This window comes from Rhinopithecus bieti, unplaced genomic scaffold (genome assembly GCF_001698545.2).
Source record: "Rhinopithecus bieti isolate Rb0 unplaced genomic scaffold, ASM169854v2 scaffold_980, whole genome shotgun sequence".
NCBI lineage: Eukaryota > Metazoa > Chordata > Mammalia > Primates > Cercopithecidae > Rhinopithecus > Rhinopithecus bieti.
Genome location: NW_016803338.1, coordinates 1,185,866 through 1,201,427, shown reverse-complemented (window position 1 = coordinate 1,201,427; position 15,562 = coordinate 1,185,866). Strand labels below are relative to the sequence as shown.

At 42.0% G+C, this 15,562-nt stretch overlaps 1 protein-coding gene across 2 annotated transcripts in view; it reads left to right on the top strand.

Moving 5' to 3' along the window:
* Window positions 1-15,562, top strand: part of LOC108532294 (aldehyde oxidase 1) — a 91,964-nt gene that overhangs the window by 55,120 nt on the left and 21,282 nt on the right. For both annotated transcript variants that reach the window (XM_017876256.1, XM_017876246.1), the window contains exons 24-25: window positions 4,874-4,960; window positions 6,690-6,881. In XM_017876256.1, coding sequence (XP_017731745.1) covers window positions 4,874-4,960; window positions 6,690-6,881 — 279 coding nt within the window. The remainder of the gene's footprint in view (window positions 1-4,873; window positions 4,961-6,689; window positions 6,882-15,562) is intronic.

The window sequence follows — 15,562 nt, the reverse complement described above, 5'->3', positions numbered from 1 at the left end:
TTTTTTTTGAGACAGAGTCTCACTTGGTCACCCAGGCTGGAGTGCAGGGTGCAATCTTAGCTCACTGCAACCTCTGCCTTTCAGGTTCAAGCAATTCTCCTGCCTCAGCCTCCTGAGTAGCTGGGATTATAGGCACACACCACCATGCCTGGCTACTTTTGTATTTTAGAAGAGATGGGATTTCATCATGTTGGCCAGGCTGGGCTCGAACTCCTGACTTCAGGTGATCCGCCTGCCTTGGACTCCCAAAGTGCTGGGATTACAGGCATGAGCCACCACACCTGGCTGAGAAGTGCTTATATTCCAGCAGAGACAGTAGAATGCAGGGAAAAGACCCATGCTGAGTGAGGCTTAGAAGACTGCAAAATCCCACAGCTTCAGGAAATGTATGCCTAGGGATTCGTGTGAATAGAATACTTTAGGTGTGGTTCATAGGGAAAATACAAAAAAGTATGAGCACAAAATATGTCACTGGCAATGAAAACACTACCAATTAGTTTTGGCAATGTCATTATAGCCAAGTATCGCTGAGATCAGGTGGGGCTGTGTGCCAGGGTTGTTGAACATTATCCCATTATTTAGCATAACCACACCGTGTGGGTATCATGTGCAACATTAAAGAATCAAAACATCTAGTGGCTGTCACACTCCCATTTCAGGGGACAGTTTTGTTTGTTAAGATCATAGATGTGACAATAATAGTCACAGTTAAGTCCTTGCTGAAGATGGATCAGATTAATCAGAACTATTAATGTTCACAGGACATTGTTGCCTCGACCTTGAAGCTCCCGGCTAACAAGGTCATGTGCCATGTAAGGCGTGTTGGTGGAGCATTTGGAGGGAAGGCGTTCAAAACCGGAGTCATTGCAGCCATCACTGCATTTGCCGCAAACAAGTAAGTGGAGAAAATCTGCTAAAATAAAATGAAGTCACGCTGAAAGTTCTCACTGTCAGAATCAATGAGGAAAACCTGGGCCAAGATTATTTAATATCACATATACTATACAAACACACAATCAAGCTGCCAGCTTACTACACTTACTTGTCTTATACTGTCCTATAGAAACCAAAATAAGAATCAATTACTGAAAATAGTAAAAGCCACAGAAAAAATATTATAATACCTAGAAAGTGGGCAGAAACAGGTCCTGAATGGGCGGGAGTTACTTGTCCTCAGCACCTGCTGGACTGAGCTATATATGTAGAGGTCATATATATGACTTTTGAACCATGTACCTATGTGTACATATACACATATATGTTTATATACATATAAACATATATGTATATGTTTGTATATATGGACATTCCTCAATATATCAAAGATATTTTATAAAATGGGGTCCCATATACACACACATATATACATATATGTACATATATGTTTATGTATATATGTGTATATATGTATATGTGTGTATATGTATATTTTCTTGATTTAAATAGAGACTTTGCTTTTGGTATGCTTACATTCATTTATATAGCCATTTTCCTTTGAGGATCTCAAAAAATTCTCATGGAAAATTGTCTCTGGAGCAGGCACACCTAGAAGGCTTAATTTGTTTGCTGAGTAATATGGGTCAGTTCCTCCATCTCAGGAAGCAAAAGACCTTGATTCCAGATCTCTCCCATCAGGGAGCACTTGGTAGTTAGACAGCACCTGCATTCTTCCATTTCTGGCGAGTCTAAAATAAGACCTTGGGACAATTTGCCTATAATAAAGGTTGTTACCGCAATGGGAAATGCTCCCAACACAATGCCCTGGAGCCCCTGGCACCCAAGAGCCTCCGTCCCACAAGTCGCAAATACCTGGCATTACTCCCTGACCTCACGGGAGGAAAGCCCACTGTGTATGCCTTAGATCAGCAGAGGCTAGGCATGGGAAGTAGTTGTGTTGTTCTGTGGTGCGTGTAGGCTTCACTCAGGCTCTTGCTAGGAGTTATATAAAGCCCAGAGAATGCCTACTAGGTAAGAGAGTATACTTCACTTGCTTTTTTTCTGTTTTAGACATGGCCGTGCAGTTCGCTGTGTTCTGGAACGAGGAGAAGACATGTTAATAACTGGAGGCCGCCATCCTTACCTTGGAAAGTACAAAGTGAGTACAAGAAGGTGTGGAGGAATGATTTATGTTGTAGATATAACATCCTATCAGTGCACAGGGCAGCCTTTGGCTACTCTCTAGTGGGGAGTAACAATGAGCAAATCAACAAACAGAGCATCAATTTAACTTTCTATTTGTTGCACTGACTTTTAATTACTAGCTGGTTCAATGGAGGCTTTTCTGCTTAGCTCAAAGATGACAGTTTCAGAAATAAAACACTTAGTGCTAGCTGGTATTGGCTGTACAGAGCAAATAACTAGGAAAGATGAGTGTGTACGTCATTAAAGTAGATCTGATTACCATACTTATTCCCACATATAAGAAAGGTAAAAGTAGAATAATTCTCATAACAGTATTTGTAATAAAACGATTATTTATAAATGGGTTCCTCATTCTTCAATGTATCAAGGATATTTTGTAAAACGGGGTTCCAGAAATTCATAGAAAAAAATTTGTAGCAGAAAATAGTGATTCTTTTGCTTTATAAGAAAATTTTACTTGCCAGAGTGGGCTAACTGCTCTAACAAAAAACTTAAAAGCTCTTAAGCTTTCATTATGTCATTTCTTGCTCAAGTAACAGCTCAGTATAATCATTGAGGGGGAAAAGGGGAGGATTCTGCTTTGTGAAATCATTGAGGACTGGAGCTGTTTCCATTTATTGGTGCCACTGTGCCCTTGGACTGCATCATCCAATATAGTGGTCACTAGGGGCATATGACTATTTAAATCTAAATTGCCCAAATTAAGTACAATTAGAAATTTATCTCCATAGTTGTATTAGCTATATTCCAAGTGCTCAGTAGCCACATGTGGTTAGTGTCTGCCATATTGGACAGTGCAGACTCAGAACATTGCCATCATCACAGAAAGTTTTATTGGGTATCACTGCCCTGCAAACTCTGAGTCTTCCAGGAGATCTTTTGCTGAGGGCAGCAGACAGGGAAGAGAGAGAGAGCATGGAGTGTCATGTGGTTGGTGCTTTAGGTTTTAGGCACCGGACCTCAGTTGTGTCCAGATGTCATTGGCGAGACCTCTGTCACCTAACTGTAAGGGAGGCTGGGAAATGTCATCTTCCTGTGTGCCCAGGATGAAAGACAACAGGATTTGTTATATGCATAGCATTGTCTCCATCACAAAACTGCATAACTACATACATGTTTTTTAGGAGATAATGAATGTTTCCATTTCACATCACACTCTAAACTGTATTTTGAATTTGATTTAGCTCAGAAACATTTGTTACATTAAACTTTATCCTGAAGGAGATTTTTTAAAATAAGACATATATGAAGTCATTATGAAAACATAACAATCTCAGGTTAAAAGATAGAGGAATATGAGTTGGAGTATATATAAGCACCTTCTTAGAGAAGGTAAAAGATAGATCTTCAAGAATGGAGGCCAGGCACGGTGGCTCAGGCCTGTAATCCTAGCACTTTGGGAGGGTGAGGTGGGTGGATTGCCTGAGCTCAGGAGTTTGAGACCAGCATGGGCAACACAGTGAAACCCTGTCTCTACTAAAAATATGAAAAAATAGCCAGGCGTGGTGGCAGGCACCTGTAATCCCAGCGACTTGGGAGGCTGAGGCAGGAGAATCACTTGAACCGGGGAGGCAGAAGTTGCAGTGAGCCAAGATTGCGCCACTGCACTCCAGCCTGGGTGACAGAGTGAGACTCTGTCACAAAAAAAAAAAAAAAAAAAAAAAAAAAAAAAAAAAAAAAAAAAAAACAGAATAGACAGAAAGAAGGCATGCCAGGTGTGGGAATAGTAAGAGCAAAACTACAGAGGTGTAATAAACATGGCATGTTTGATAGAGGCAGGAGTAAGGGGAGGGGGCAATTAGAACACAGAGCACTTCCTGGAGGGTAGTGAAAAATAGGACTGATGGGCTTAGGTGATGCCTGACTAAGAGGGGCCTACGGTCCCAGAGTGGGAAGTTTAAACTTGATCTTAAAAGAAAGAGTGAGAGTGAGTGAATCCTTGACTGGCTCAGTGCCGTAATTAAACATGGGTACTTTCGGGAGGCTAAGAGGATGGTCTGGGGAGGAGAGAGGATGGAAGCTGGTAGACCAGCGGGAGGCAGCTGATGCGTTCAGACATGAAGCAGCTGGGGGGTCTGAGATATGATAGTAAGATGTAGAAGAGATGGGTCCAAAAGCCATTATAGTGTAAAATAAAACAGGATTAGTGAAAAGCTTGGCAAAATGCAATGAAGAATAAAACCACAAACATGACTTGGAGGGTTTTAGAAGAAAGCGACAAGTTGGAAGGAGAAGCCGATCTGGAAGGACAGTGAAGAACTTGTTTGTGTAAATACTGGGGGAAGAAGTGGCAACAGGACCCTGAAGCAGAAAATACCCTTCACCCCCATGGGACTTTGTTGGAAGGCCTGGATTATAGTGACAGAAGCCGTTGCCATAATGGTGACTAAAACAATGAGAAAATAATGTTTTCTGATGGAGAGTAGTGTGAGGAAAGGTGATATGAATACTATTTACGGTAGTAATATTAATTATATTTAGAGTACTTGCTATGTTTCAGGCACTTGCCTATAATTTTCTATGTGTTGCCTTATTTACTTCCATTTCACAAATCGCCTGAGTGGTTACATAGCTTGCCTAAGATCACAGAGCCAGTTATATATTATCCAAGAAATCACTGCCAAATCCAATGTCATGACGCTTTTCCCCTATGTGTGGAGGGTTCGCAAATGACAAAATTTAGAGAGACTTGCCCGCTGTTCCAGCATTCAGTGTCGGTTCTCTTCCCCAGGCTGGATTCATGAATGATGGCAGAATCTTGGCCCTGGACATGGAGCATTATAGCAATGCAGGCACCTCCTTGGATGAATCATTATTGGTAAGTGTTTTAAGGAACAAGTTCACATTCCTGAAAGAGTGTTACATAAAATGATTTAACTTAGAAAATGTCCAATAGTTAAGTAATATTTGATGATAAAGGCATAATGACCATCCTTGCAGGGATAGCCATGTGTTACTTCCTGGTGTGAGCCCAGAGATGCTGGCTGAGTTGTATCTGTGTGTTCACCCCCGGCTTCCCAAACTTAGAGCTCTTTTCCCAGATTCACACATGAGACCAAGCTTTCCCAGCTTTGGCCCCACTAACATTTTGGAGTGTGTAGCTCTTTATGGTGGGGACTATCCTGCTCATTGTACCATCTTTGGCCTCTACTTAGTAGGTGTCAGTGGCATTACCACCCTGTAGTCTTTTTATTTTTTACTTTTTACTCTTTGAGACAGAGACTCCCTCTGTTGCCCAGGCTGTAGTACAGTGGCTCAAGCAATCCTCCTACCTCAGCCTCCCAGGTAGCTGGGATTGCAGGTACATGCCGCCATGCCCAGCTAATTTTTTTTTATTATTATTTTATAGAGATGGGGTCTCACTATGTTGCCAGAGCTGATCTCAAACTACTAGGCTCAAACAATCCTCCCATCTTAGCCTCCCAAAGTGCTGAGATTACAGGTGTGAGCCACTGTGTCCACCCCAACCCCAAATAAAAATGTTTCAACCAAGCCGGGCACGGTGGCTCACGCCTGTAACCCCAGCACTTTGGGAGGCTGAGGTGGGTGGATCACTGGAGGCCAGGAGTTCGAGACCAGCCTGACCACATGGTGAAATCCTGTTTCTACTAAAAATACAAAATTAGCTGGGTATGGTGGCACACACCTGTAATCCCAGCTATTTGGGAGGCTGAGGCAGGAGAATCACTTGAACCCCGGAGGCAGAGGTTGCAGTGAGCCCAGATTGCGCCATTGCACTCCAGCCTGGGTAACAAAAATGAAACTCCATCTCAAAACAAAAAAGAGTTTCAACCAAAATGTTAACAATGAAAAATGTCTCCAGACATTGTGAAATGTCCCCAGGAGCAGGGAAAAGATTGCTCACCATTAAGAAACAACACATTAGACCCAATGCCGAAACATTTTTTTCTGTTTTCTCTGTCTTCTAGGATATTATAATCATTACATTATATAAACCCAGTGCTTGGGGCCTGTGAACATATCAAAGGCCTTTGTATGTTTGAAATCTTAAAAAATGCATTAAGGTCGGGCGCGGTGGCTCACGCCTGTAATCCCAGCACTTTGGGAGGCTGAGGCAGGTGGATCACGGGGTCAGGAGATTGAGACCATCCTGGCTAACACGGTGAAACCCTGTCTCTACTAAAATACAAAAAATTAGCTGGGCATAGTGGTGGGTGCCTGTAATCCCAGCTACTCGGGAGGCTGAGGCAGGAGAATGGTGTGAACCCAGGAGGTGGAGCTTGCAGTGAGTGGAGATCGTGCCACTGCACTCCAGCCTGGGCAACACAGCGAGACTCCATCTCAAAAAAAAAAATGCATTAACTCCAAAATACAAAATAAAAAATCATGCTCTCAAAGGAAACATTATTCAAATACTTAAAATTATTTTATAGCAAAATGTGTTTAATTGGGGGCATGGGAATATTTTAGCATGTTTGATGAGATGTAAAGAGGGCTGCCATTCCCAGCCTGGTTTTGGTATGAGGTCGTAGGATGGTAAAACAGGTTCAGAAGGTCTTAATCACATCAACTCTGGATTTCTCCAGGTGATAGAAATGGGACTTCTGAAAATGGACAATGCTTACAAGTTTCCCAACCTCCGCTGCCGGGGTTGGGCATGCAGAACCAACCTTCCATCCAACACGGCTTTTCGTGGGTTTGGCTTTCCTCAGGCAGGGCTGATCACCGAATCTTGTATCATGGAAGTTGCAGCCAAATGTGGATTATCCCCTGAGAAGGTAATGCTAAATTAGCTTCACAGACAAAACATGTGGAATGTCAGAGAATGGGGGCCATTCAGGTTGAGGAATTTGAGACCCAGAGCGGTAAATGATTGGTGCCAGGTCCCCCAGCTAACTGGTTAAGGCAGAACCCAGACTCCAAAGTTCAGCAATCCTCACCCCCTTACTCAGACGCCTGCTCCAAAATCCCGAAGCAGAAGATCCTGAGGAGTGAGCACTGCATTCTCCCATGGCTGGTGAGAAGCTTCCATTGGCTGGGGGTATAACTGCTACCCACAATTCCCTCAAGGCTGTTGTTCCCCGCTTCCTGAACATCTCAGCCAGCTGTGAAAAAGTTGCTCATTTCAGTTGCTAAACTGATCTCCTTTTTGTTCTTTTTTTTTTTTTCCTTTGTAACATTAATAGATTGGCTTTTATTTTTATTTATTTCCATAAGTTATTGGGGTACAGGTGGTATTTGGTTACATGAGTAAGTTCTTTAGTGGTGAATTGTGAGATTTTGGTGCACCCATCACCCGAGCAGTAGCAGTATACACTGCACCATATTTGTAGTATTTTATCCCTCGCTCCCCTCCCACTCTTGCCCCCAAGTCCCCAAAGTCCATTGTCTTTGTGTCCCCAGAGCTTAGCTCCCACATGTCAGTGAGAACATATGATGTTTGGTTTTCTATTCCTGAATTACTCGCTTAGAATAATAGTCTCTAGTCTCATTCAGGTCACTGCAAATGCTGTTAATTCATTCCTTTTTTATGGCTGTGTAGTATTCCATCATACACACATATATAAACATATATGCTTATACATACACACTACAGTTTCTTTATCCACTCATTGATTGGTGGGCATTTGGGTTGATTCCATGATTTTGTTATTGTGAATCGTGTTGCTATAAACATGCACGTGCAAGTATCTTTTTCAAATAATGACTTCTTTTCCTCTGGGTGGATACCCAGTAGTGGGATTGCTGGATCAAATGGTAGTTCCACTTTTAGTTCTTTAAGAAATCTCCACACTGTTTTTCATAGTGGCAGTACTAGTTTACATTCCCACCAGCAGTGCGGAAGTGTTCTCTGTTACTGCATTGAAGCCAACATGTACAGTTTTTTGATTTTTTGATTATGGACATTCTTGCAAGAGTAAGGTGGTATCACATTGTGGTTTTGGTTTGCATTGCCCTGATTATTGGTGACGTTGAGCATTTTTTTATATGTTTGTTGGCCATTTGTATATCTTCTTTTGCGAATTGTCTATTCATGTCCTTAGCTCACTTTTTGATGGGATTGTTTGTTTTTTTCTTACTGATTTGTTTGAGTTTGTTGTAGGTTCTGGATATTAGTCCTTTGTCAGATATGCAGGTTGTGAAGATTTTCTCCCACTCTGTGACTGTTCCTTTTGCCATGCAAAAAGCTCTTTAGTTTATTTAGCTCCCAGCTATTTATCTGTGTTTTCATTGCATTTGCTTTTGGGTTCTTGGTCATGAAATCCTTGCCTAAGCCAATGTCTAAAAGGGTTTTTCCAGTGTTCTCTTCTAGAATTTTAATAGTTTCAGGTCTTAGGTTTAAGTCTGTAATCCATTTTGAGTTAATTTTTGTATAAGGTCACAGATGAGGATCCGGTTTCATTCTCACGACACATGGCTAGCCAATTATCCCAGCACCCCACCCACGCTCTTTCTTTTCTTTTTTCTTCCTTTTTAAAAACAAATACCTTTAAGGTTACTACGGGTTTACCACTGTGCATAACGTCGCAGGTTTGTTACATACTATCCTCCTATGCATGTTTGGTTGTGCTGCACCCATACACCGTCACGCACCCACTCATTCATCATTTACTATCACCTGTACTAACTCCCACAACTCCGCAATCCCTTCTCCCCCTCTCCATCGAGAGGCCCCAGTGCGTGATGTTCCCCCTTGAGTCCAAGTGATCCTCATTGTTCCCATCTCCACCTACTGAGTGAGAACATCGCGGATGTTTGTTTTCTCTTCTGTGTGAAGTTTTGCTAAGAATGATGGTTCCAGCTTGCAGTCCATCGTCCCCTACCAAGGACGCAGACTCATCCTTTTCTATGCTGCAGTAGTATCTGCGCATGGTGTATGAGCCATTTGTTTGCCTTTGTCCGACAGATCCCAGTTGGGTGGAAAGTATTGAGTTTATTATTTCTGGGTTCTCTGTTCTGTTCCACCGGTCTGTGTGCCTATTTTTATTCCAGTACTACACTGTTTCGGTGACTATGGCCTTCTAGTATAGTTTGAAATCAGGTAGTGTGATGCCTCCAGATTTGTTCACTTTGCTTAGTCTTACTTTAGCTATGCAGGCTTTTTTTTTATTTCATATGAACTTTAGAATTGTTTCTTCTAATTCTGTGAAGAATGATGATGGTATTTTGATGGGAATTGCTTTGAATTTGTAGATTGCTTTTCAATATGGTCATTTTCACAATATTGATTCTACCCATCCATGAGCATGGGATGTGTTTCCATTTGTTTGTGTCGTCTGTGATTTCTTTCAGCAGTGTTTTGTAGTTTTCCTTGTAGAGGTCTCTAAACTCCTTGATTAGGTATATTCCTAAGTATTTTATTATTATTATTTGCAACTATTGTAAAAGGGTTGTGTTATTGATTTGATTCTCTGCTTGCTTGCCATTGGTATACAGAAGAACTTCTGATTTGTACATTAATCTTGTATCCAGAAACTTTGCTGAATTCTTTTATCAGTTCTAGGAGCCTTGTGGAGGAGTCCTTAGGGTTTTCAAGGTAAACGATCATATCGTCAGCAAACAGTGACGTTTTGACTTCCTCTTTGCCGATTTGGATGCCTTTATTTCTTTCTCTTGTCTGATTGCTCAGATTAGGACTTCCAGCACTATGTCGAAGACGAGTGGTTAGAGTGGGCATCCTTGTCTTGTTCCCGTTCTCAGAGGGAATCCCTTCAACTTTTCCCCATTCAGTATTATGTTGGCTGTGTGTTTGTCATAGATGGCTTTTATTACATTAAGGCATGTCCTTTTTATGCTGATTGTGCTGAGAGTTTTAATCATAAAGAGATGCTGGATTTTGTTAAATGCTTTTTCTGCATTGAGATGATCATGTGATGTTTGTTTTTAATTCTGTTTGTGTAGTGTATCAGATTTATTGACTTGCGTGTGTTAAGCCATCCCTGCATCCCTGGATCCCTAGTATGAATCCCTCTTGATCATGTTGGGTTATCTTTTTGATATGTTGTTGGATTCGATTAGCTAGTATTTTGTTAAGGATTTTAGCATCAATGTTCATCAAGGGTATTGGTCTGTAGTTTTCTTTTTTGGTTATGTCCTTTCCTGGTTTTGTTATTAGGGTGATGCTGGCTTCATAAAATGAATTTAGTTAAGGTTCCTTCTTTCTCTATCTTGTGAAATAGTGTCAAAAGGATTGGTACCAATTCTTCAAATGTCTGGTGGAATTCTGCTGTGAATCCGTCTGGTCCTGGACTTTTTATTGTTGGTAATTTTTAAATTATCATTTCAATCTCACTCTTGTTATTGGTCTGTTAAGGGTATCTAATTCTTCCTGATTAAAACTAGGAGGTGTGTATTTCCAGGAATTTATCCATCTCTTCTAGGTTTGCTAGTTTATGTGTGTACAGGTGCTCATAGTAGCTGTGAATGATCTTTTGTATTTCAGTGTTGTCAGTTGTAATATCTCCTGTTTTTGTTTCTTAGTGAGGTTATTTGGATTTTCACTCTTCTTAGTTAATCTTGCTAATGGTCTATCAATTTTATTTATCTTTTCAAAGAACCAGATTTTTGTTTCATTAACCTTTTGTATTTTTTTTTCAGTGGCCTTTGTTTTCCACTTTTAGTTCTGCTCTGAATTTCCTTTCTTCTGCTGGGTTTGGATTTAGTTTGTTCTTGTTTCTCTAGTTCCTTGAGGTGTGACCTTAGCATGTCAGTTTGTGCTCTTTCAGTCTTTTTGACATAGGCATTTAGGGCTATGAACTTTCCTCTTAGCACCGCCTTTGCTGTATCTCAGAGGTTTTGATAGGTTGTGTCATTATTGTCATTTAGTTTGAAGAATATTTTAATTTCCATTTGATTTCGTTTTTGACCCAATGCTCATTCAGGAACAGGTTATTTAATTTACATGTATTTGCATGGTTTTGAAAATTCCTTTTGGAGCTGATTTCCAGTTTTATTCCACTGTGGTCTGAGAGAGTGCTTGATATAATTTCAGTTTTCTTAAATGTATTGAGCTTGTTTTATGGCCTATCGTATGGTCTATCTTGGAGAAAGTTCCATGTGTTGTTGAATAGAATGTATATTCTGCAGTTGTTAGATGAAATGTTCTGTATATATCTGTTTAGTCCATTTGTTCCAAGGTATAGTTTAAATCCATTGTTTCTTTGTTGACTTTCTGTCTTGATGACCTGTCTAGTCCTGTCAGTAGAGTATTGCAGTTCCGCACTATTATTGTATTGCTGTCTATCTCATTTCTTAGGTCTATTAATAATTGTTTTATAAATTTGGGAGCTCCAGTGTTAGGTGTGTATATGTTTAAGATTGTGATATTTTCCTGTTGGACAAGGCCTTTTACCATTCTATAATGTCCCTATTTGTCTCTTTTAACTCTGTTGCTTTAAAATTTGTTTTGTCTGATATAAGAATAGTTACTCCTGCTCACTTTTGGTGTCCATTTGTATGAATTGCCTTTTTCCACCCCTTTATTTTAAGTTCATATGAGTCCTTATGTGTTAGGTGAATCTTCTGAAGGTACTAGATGGTTAGTGAGTTCTTATCTATTCTGCAGTTCTGTATCTTTTAAGTGGAGAATTTAGGCCATTTATAGTCAATGGTAGTATTGAAATGAGAGGTACTGTTGCATTCATCATGCTTTTTGTTGCCTGTGTACTTTGTTTGTTTGTTTGTTTTTGCTTTTTAACATGTATTTCTGTTTTATAGGTCCTGTGTGATTTATGCTTTAAAGAAGTTCTGTTTTGATGTGTTTCCAGGATTTGTTTCAAGATTTAGAGCTCCTTTTAGCAGTTCTTGCAGTGGTGGCTTGGTAATGGTGAATTCTCTCAGCATTTGTTTGTCTGAAAGCAATTGTATCTTTCCTTCATATATGATGCTTAGTTCCACTGGATACAGAATTCTTGGCTGATAATTGTTTTGTTTGAGAAGGCTGAAGATAGGGCCCCAATCCGTTCTAGTTTGTAGGGTTTCTGCTGAGAAATCTGCTGTTAATCTGATAGTTTTTCCTTTAGAGGTTACCTGGTGCTTTTGCCTCACAGCTCTTAAGATTCTTTCCTCTGTCTTAACTTTGGATAACCTGATGACAATATGCCTAGGCGAAGATCTTTTTGAGATAAATTTTGAGGTGTTCTTTGTGCTTCTTGTATTTGGATGTCTAGGTCTCTAGCAAGGCTGGGGAAGTTTTCCTTGATTATCCCCCCGAATATGTCTTCCAAGCTTTTAGAATTATCTACTTTCCTAGCAACACTGATTATTCTTAAGTTTGGTCATTTAACATAATCCCAGACTTCTTGGAGACTTTGTTCATATTTTCCTATTCTTTTCTCTTTGTCTTTGTTGGACTGGGTTAATTCGAAGACCTTGTCTTTGAGCTCTGAATTTCTTTCTTCTACTGGTTCGGTTCTATTACTGAGGCTTTCCAGACCATTTTGCATTTCTAAAAGTGTGTCCAAAGTTTCTTGAATTTTTGTTTTTTCTTTAAGCTATTTATTTCCTTGAATATTTCTCCCTCTCTTCTTGTATCATTTGTTGATTTCTTTGTATTGGGCTTTGCCTTTCTCTTGTTCCTCCCTGGTTAGTTTAGTAACTAGCCTCCTGAATTCTTGTTCAGGTAAATCAGAGATTTCTTCTTGGTTTGGATCCATTGCTGGTGAACTAGTGTGATTTTTTGGAGGTGTTGAAGAGCCTTGTTTTGTCATGTTACCAGGGTTGGTTTTCTGGTTCCATCTCATTTGGGTAGACTCTGTCAGAGGGAAGGTCTAGGGCCGAAGGCTGTTGTTCAGATTCTTTTGTCCCATGGAATGTTGCCTTGATGTAGTACTCTCCCCCTTTCCCTATGGATGTGGCTGTGAGCTGAACTGCAGTGATTTTTATCTTTCTTCTGGGTCTAGCCACCCAGCGAATCTACCCAGCTCCAGGCTGGTACTGAGAGTTGTCTGCACAAAGTCCTGTGATGTGAACCATCTATGGGTCTCTCTGCCGTGGATACCAGTGCCTGTTCTGGTGGAGGTGATGGAGGGTGCAGTGAACTCCATGAGGGTCCTTAGCTTTGGTGGTTTATGCTCTATTTTTGTACTGGTTGGCCTCCTGCTAGGAGGTGACACTTTCCAGAAAGCATCAGCTCTAGTCATGTGGAGAGGGACTGGTGGTAGGTGGGGCCGTAGAACTCCCACGATTAAATGGCCTTTGTTTTCCACTACCAGGGTGGATAGTGAAGGACCATCAGGTGGGGGCGGGGCTAGGCATGTCTGAGCTCACACTCTCCTTGGGTGGGTCTTGCTGTGGCTGCTGTGTGGGTTAAGGGAGAGATTCCCAGGTCACTGGAGTTGGGTACCTAGGAGAATTATGGCTGCCTCTGCTGAGTCATGCAGGTTGTTAGGGAAGTGAGGGAAAGCCAGCAGTTACAGGCCTCTCCCAGGTCCCATACAAACTGAAGGGTTGGTCTCACTTCCACCATGCACTCCCCAGCAGCCCTGAGTGTGTTTCCAGGCAGAGGGTGTGATGGGCTTGAAAACTTGCCCTGGGCTACATCCCTCCCAGCTGCGAGAGAAAAGGGCTTGGTTCTTCCCCGGCCTGTGGAGTCTGCACACCAGATTTGTGCCCTCCCACTGAGCTCTGGCCAGGAGGCTTCTTGCCTCATTCAAATCGTTACAAAGTTCAGCTAGAGATTTCTTTCTCCCTGTGGAGTTTCACCCCTTGCTCCTCTGGTCACCCCCACCCCCTGATGGATTCTTGTGTTGTTAGGCAGGAATGGCCTGCTAGGGGACACAGCAAGCTCCTAGCAGGCCATTCTGCTGCTTCCTCTATCTGCATTTTGCTCAGCTCTCTAAATTGGCTCAGCTCCAGGTAAAGTCAGAATCTTCTCCTGCAAACAGACCTTCAGCTCCTTCAGTAGGAGTGTGTGTTCGGGAGAGGAGGATCTCCCTTTCCCTCTTCCACAGCTGGGGCACTCACAGTATTTGGGGTATCTCCCATGTCCTGCAGAAGTAGTCCACTTCCTTCAGAGGGTTTGTGGGTCCTCTCGGGATTACTGCTTTGTTCTTGCAGTTGATCTGGAGCTAAAATTCACAAGGCGAACTTCCACAAGCTACTCTGTCCAGAGCTGCAATCTAGTCCTGCCTCCTGTCTGCCATGATGATCCAGGTTCTCCTTTCAGTTCTTTCGGTCTCAGCTCCAACTTCGTTTATCGACAAGGACTTTCACCTGCCTGGCTCCTCTTCCCAGATCCTGGAGTAGAATTAGTGTGGGGAGATGGAGTGAGCTCTCTCTCAGCCCCTTCTCCTCCCCTGTGCCTTCTGCTGTGATGCTGATGCAAGGAGGAAGAGGAGAAGGACCAGGGAAAACAGCCAGTTTCTCCCTCTGTGACTTCTCCCAGCAAGCTCACAGTCCTGTCTTTGGTCAGATGTAGTCACTTTTCAAGTGCATTGTCTATGGCTCGATTTCTACCAGCTCTTCCAGAAATTAGCAGTCCTTGGACCGTCAGGGGGCGACTGGCACAGCATTCCACTGGTGACCACACCTCTCTGCCCATGCCCCAGCAGTCTTTAGAAGGCCCCAGGTCCCAATTCATCTACCATCTTTCACCCAATAGTAGCCACCTTCTTTGCTTCTCTCGAATGTGTGGGAGGCCTTGCTCCTCCCTTCCTGGCCATCCCACTAGACTCTCTCCTGATGTCCTGCCACATTTGGTAGCACTATGGAGGAGAATTATAGGAAGACCTCCCTTCATCCCCAGGGAAGTTAGAGCAGGGAACGGCCTCTTAAAAACACCACTTTTCCCCAAGTGGGACAGCTCATTAATTTCCAGTCTTTCTCTTACAATGATCTGAGAATTTGCTTAGGAGGGTGGGGAGAGTGTGTCTGTGATGGCTCTGTCAGCTTAGGGAAGGGGCTGGCCACAAGTGCTAAGAGTTTTCTCAGCTGAGAATGTGACATACTTGGCACCTTTTATTATTAGCTGAGGGTCTTAGTTGCCAGTTCTGGAAATACAGGAAGAATTCTACTCAGTGCTTCAGACATCCTAGGATAGAATACTTTGTTCTTCATCCTAGATATTGGTCATATTTAAACAAACTTGCATGTTTGCTTGTTTTGGAGATGAGTAGTCTTATCTTGCAATATAGCATGGGAGTAATCCCAATCATGTGGCCTAGATGATCCTTCAGCAGATATTCCAAATGCAACTAGAATTAAGAGTCTACAGTGTACACAGACTGTGGTCGAGTTATATTGCAACATAAGGGAAGGGTTCCATCCTTTAAAGTTGCACAAGAGTAGCATAGAAAGCACGTAAGTAAATGCTAGCATGTTTGATAGAAGCTCTGAGTAGAGGAAGAGGACAATGTTGTGCATTAGGAAAGCCTTCCACAAGGAGTAAGTAGAACTCAGCTTGGACCTTATAGGATGAGCAGAATTTGACCAGGAGGATGGTGAATGGATGAGCCTATGT